This window comes from Carlito syrichta, unplaced genomic scaffold (assembly GCF_000164805.1).
Source record: "Carlito syrichta isolate Samal-C Ts95f unplaced genomic scaffold, Tarsius_syrichta-2.0.1 Scaffold312060, whole genome shotgun sequence".
Lineage (NCBI taxonomy): Eukaryota > Metazoa > Chordata > Mammalia > Primates > Tarsiidae > Carlito > Carlito syrichta.
This window is the reverse complement of record NW_007256156.1, coordinates 497,779-502,666: the sequence shown is the minus strand read 5'-3', so window position 1 is coordinate 502,666 and position 4,888 is coordinate 497,779. Positions and strand designations below refer to the sequence as shown.

The following is a 4,888-nucleotide window of genomic DNA, read 5'->3' as shown; positions in this document are numbered from 1 at the left end:
CTCCAACTCAAAAAAAAAAAAAAAAAAAGATGTGGGGTACAACTTAGGTACCTAACCCTGAATTGTACCCAACAAAACATTTATTACTGAGTATTTTCAATATCATTATTACTAAGCAATTTATGATTTGTCTTAATTTATTAAGATAATTCAAGGCATTACACTGAAGAAAAAAAGATCTCTTGCCCAAATCAAGATCAAGCCAGTCATTGTTAACTGATCATCATCCGTGCAGATGGAGAAGCTATTAATTGATACTAACCTATTCTTGAGTAATTACAGACTGTATATATTTCAGAAAATTTAGAACATAGTAAATTTTTGAAAATGATGTATATAACATGATGTAACTTAGAGTACATTACTGAAAATAATAAACACATTGTAAACACTAAAGGATTAAATGAATTATGATAGATTATTTCTCATTATAACAGTTAATGAGTACATGACTGCGTTTGTTATTGTTGGTACCTTAGGTTTGTTTATAGTAAACGTTGTGGGAGCACAGTGATATGCTAAGTCATGTTTGGAGAGTTCTCTCTTTTTTTTTTTTTTTGAGTTGGAGTCTCGCTCTGTCGCCCAGACTGGAGTGCATTGGCCGCTCCCGGCCACCGCAGCCTTGACCTGCTGGGCTCCGGGGATCCTTCTGCCTCAGCCTTCCAAGTAGCTGGAACTACAGGCGTGCGCTTCCACACCCGGCTCATTTTTGATTTATCGTAGAGATGAGATCTTACCAAGTTGCCCAGGCGGGTCTCGAACCCACAGGCTCAGGCAATCCACTCACCTCAGCCTCCCAAAGGTGCAGGATTACAGGCTGAGCCACCGAGCCCAGCTTGGAGAGTTCTTATACTCCTAAATTAGTTCCAGGTAATACTTGATACGTTTACAGATATTTTGTTTTACTGTAAAGGATTCTGATTTTCCTTGAATTCAAACTGGAGATTCACTTGGAAGTGACTTCTAGCACCTGACTTGCACTGGTGTCAGGGACTTATGGAAGGACCTGAATCAGAGGAGGAAAACACCTGAAGACAGAAACGTTTCTTTGGGGAGTCCATTTCTTTGGGGAGTTCACTTTATCCTCCCATGGGAATGAAACCCAAATGTACACAGACCTAGACACATAATACTAAAGAATAATGAAATTAAGAGCAAAAAAGTTCCTAAAACTCAGACTGGATTTTACAATGCAGTTACCTCTGAAATCTCGCTTGTTGTGTCCTGTTCCAGAACATAAAATATAACAGAGAGTAAGGTTATAGTGTCTCCTCAGGAAGTAGTCCTCTTATCTGGAGCTCTTCTTTGCTCATGGTGACATTTGGCCTAACTTTATCTTTTACCTACTTGGGAGAATATGGATCATTGTTTGCCCTAACAGCATACCCCAACCCAACTCTGCTGAATGAAACTGCCAGATCTGTGGGATGGTTTCTCAGTTAATTACTGAGAGTGTGCATTTTGTAAATTAAACACACATGTAAAAAAAACAGGCACCAAGAACATCTCAGTGTTAAAGCAGCTAACAAATCATTATTATAGGCCATTAAAAATTAACAGCCAAACCTGTGTCAATTCGAAACTCTGAGGTGGTCGACTACCTGACCATTACGATCATTAAGACAGAATTTTTAAAGAAGATTCTAAATTTTTCTTTTTTTTCTTTTTTTTGAGTTGGAGTCTCACTCTGTCGCCCAGACTGTAGTGCGGTGGCTGCTCCCGGCCACTGCAGCCTCGACTGCTGGGTTCCGGCGATCCTTCTGCCTCAGCCTTCCGAATAGCCAGAATTACAGGCGCGCGCTACCATGCCTGGCTGATTTTTGATTTATTGTAGAGATGAGGTCTTGCCAAGTTGCCTAGGTGGGTCTTGAACCCACAGGTTCAGGCAAGCCACTCACCTCAGCCTCCCAAGGCACGGCATTACAGGCTGAGCCACTGAGCCCGACTTAAATTTTTCATTCAAAACTATAAGGAGACACAGAAAATTGAGTTTCATTTTGAGAAAAGCAATGGGCCTTATGTGCTTTTGCATACAAATTGTGAAGCTATTAATTCACTTCTCTTTTGCAAATTATATCAGGGTTTTGGGGGAGGCAACTTCCTTCCATCCAAAAGAGAAAGCCCACAAAATGATCCACACAAACCTTAGAAAACATGAGACTAGTGCTTTTGTTTCTAAGCTGTTAGAATCCCCAGATTTACTAGATTTTTTTTAGACCTCTTCTTCCTTAACCCCGGTTTTCTTTTTCTTTAGGAGCTGAAAAATTGGTTGCAACTGAAAATGTCTGACGGTCTGGATAATGAAGAAAAACCCCCAGCTCCTCCACTGAGGATGAATAGTAACAACCGGGATTCTTCAGCACTCAACCACAGCTCCAAACCACTTCCCATGGCCCCAGAAGAGAAGAATAAGAAAGCAAGGCTTCGCTCTATCTTCCCAGGAGGAGGGGATAAAAGTAAAGTATCAGTGGCCGGGCATTGAAAAGGGGCTAGTTTACTCTTTCATTGTCACTTTCTTTTCTTCGGTAGTTGTTTCTTGAGTGTTGGCTATTCAGGGCCTGCCTGATGTTTACCTACATCTTCGGAGGTTGCATTTTGTCAGAGAATAATGTTTGATTGACTTACTGTGAACTGACAGAAAATATACTGTGTTTGCCTTTCACATACATTTGAATTCATAGTTTTAAGCCAAGGGAAATCATAGCAATAGTCTTGGAGATACACACACACAAGGTGACTTTCTTTCGAATAACTTAGAGTAGAATTCACAGTGACCCCTTCCTAACTGTAAATTGTTCTTTTTGGAAATTTGAGTATAGGTGGATTTACTTCTGTATATCTTTTCGGTAACTGTGAAAGATTTTGAATTGAGTATATAGGAGTCATTCCAAATTGTCACAAAATTGTCTCTCTGACTATATCACAAGCTGAAAAGAAATTTCAGAGTCATTTATTTCCACTCTCACAGCTGTCTTCTACACAGTCAGTCCCAGGTGCGCTATCACCACAGTACATTATTTATCTTTCTGGTGTTCATAATGCCATTTGGTGCTTAAATATCATATGCTAACACTTTGTAACACTCAAGGATATACAATCTCTGGTACATAATTTTCAGGTTGCATTAACATAAAGTTCAAACATGGTTTCTATAGATGTGACTGTTGAGGCAGATGAGAGTGAAGGAAGTACACGGACACTGGTACTATAAAAAGTTGTCAGAAGGCCAAGAATGGTCTTTGGAAGATAAAAGGGACATTCTTGATCTACTTTTTCAAATAGCTTATACATTGCTTACATGGTGTTAATGAGTCTACAACTCATTCACAAAGAAACTCCTAGTAGGGCTAGTATTGCCTCTTATATACCTACACCACTTATAAGATGCTTTGTTCCTCATGACACAAGTATGGAAGAGATGGAAATGAAGTTAGACTTCTGGATTGAAGATAAGCAAAAGAATAATCAACCACATTCCTGCAAGGGATCTGTGACCATGCAAGAGGAATTTTCAAAGACATGATTTTAGATGCTGAAATGAATCTGGAAAAAAAGTTTTGCTGGGAGCAAGGCATGGTTCGAGAAATGGAAGGGGCACTATGACCTGGAGACCAAGTCTTGTGTGTCATTGGTGCCAAAGAATGAACCACTAGATCCTGAAGCTCCCACATCATATCTACCACAACTGCAGAAAGTAGTTGAAGAAGGATATTATGTGTCTGCACCAGTCTTTAGTATTATTGAGACCATCATGCTTTGGAAACCCTTAAATAATCCCATCTGCCCTTCTGAAGAGCTAGAGCCAACTGATGCTGATGTCAGCTATATCAGAGAGACTGACATGTCTGTTTTGTGTTAATAAACTGAGGCAAGTTTCCAGTGTTCTGGGAAATAGAAAAGCCTGAATGAGTCTTTTTCTCCTTGAGGAATGGTTTGAACGGTACTTTCTCATGGAGGTTCAAGACTACTTTAAAGAAAAAGAAATCTTGAATTCAGGGTCCTGCTGATATGAATCTTAATGTTAAGGTTGTCTTTATAACTTTATATCTCACATCTTTGAGCTCTTAGATCAGTGTTTGATCTGGCCATTCAGGAAGACTTACGTTAAACTAATATATAACTTTGTTGTTCAAAATCTTGCAGTTTCCTCTCTGAAGATCCTAGTGCATGAGATTCCTATGCTATTACCAATGCTCTATTCCTAATTAAAGAGGCATTAGATTGTTTAACAGAACCTGTCAGTGTGACCTAGGAGAAGATTTGGCTAGAGATGATAAAAGCACTTTCACTGATTCCTCCCAAAGACAAAGAATCTTTGGATCAGGAAGAATCTGTGAATGAGGATGAACATTCGTACAGGAACAATCACAGGCTGAAGCTGAATCTGAACCTGTTCACACCAATTCAAGTGATGTGATGTTGCTAAAGGATGATCTTCAGGAATTTTTCAGTACTCCAGGAGTGATTATCATAAGTGACAATTAAAACGTTTAGGAGGCTATGGAATTGGAGACAAATATTGTTATAAGCAACGGAAGCGAATTTTTTTAGAACAAGAGTAAAACCTCCAAAAAGTTGACATCTTTACATGTCAAATATTACCTATTTAAGACTTGAGTCACTTAGCAGAATACTATAAAGAAGTGTTATGATGCCTTCAAACACAATCACATTGGACAGAAGCCATCTTCAGCAGAACTTCAGTCATCAAATGCTATATAATACTGTTCCTGGACAGCTGATGAAACTACCTTCAGATGAAGCTTCAATGATTTCATTGGATTTTTTTTTTTTTTTTGAGTTGGAGTCTCACTCTGTCACCCAGACTGGAGTGCAGTGGCCACTCCTGGCCACTGCAACCTTGACCTGCTGGGCTCTGGCGATCTTT

General features: G+C 39.3%; 1 protein-coding gene across 3 annotated transcripts in view; it reads left to right on the top strand.

The window, feature by feature from the left end:
• The window catches only part of PAK3 (p21 (RAC1) activated kinase 3), a 293,428-nt gene that overhangs the window by 202,793 nt on the left and 85,747 nt on the right, over positions 1-4,888 (top strand). For 2 of the 3 annotated variants that reach the window (XM_021718266.1, XM_021718265.1), the window contains one exon: positions 2,255-2,456. In XM_021718266.1, coding sequence (XP_021573941.1) covers positions 2,282-2,456 — 175 coding nt within the window. In that variant the 5' untranslated portion in view covers positions 2,255-2,281. Of the gene's footprint in view, positions 1-2,254; positions 2,457-4,888 lie in introns of those variants that run through there. The other variant, XM_008069468.2, reaches the window with a different exon arrangement.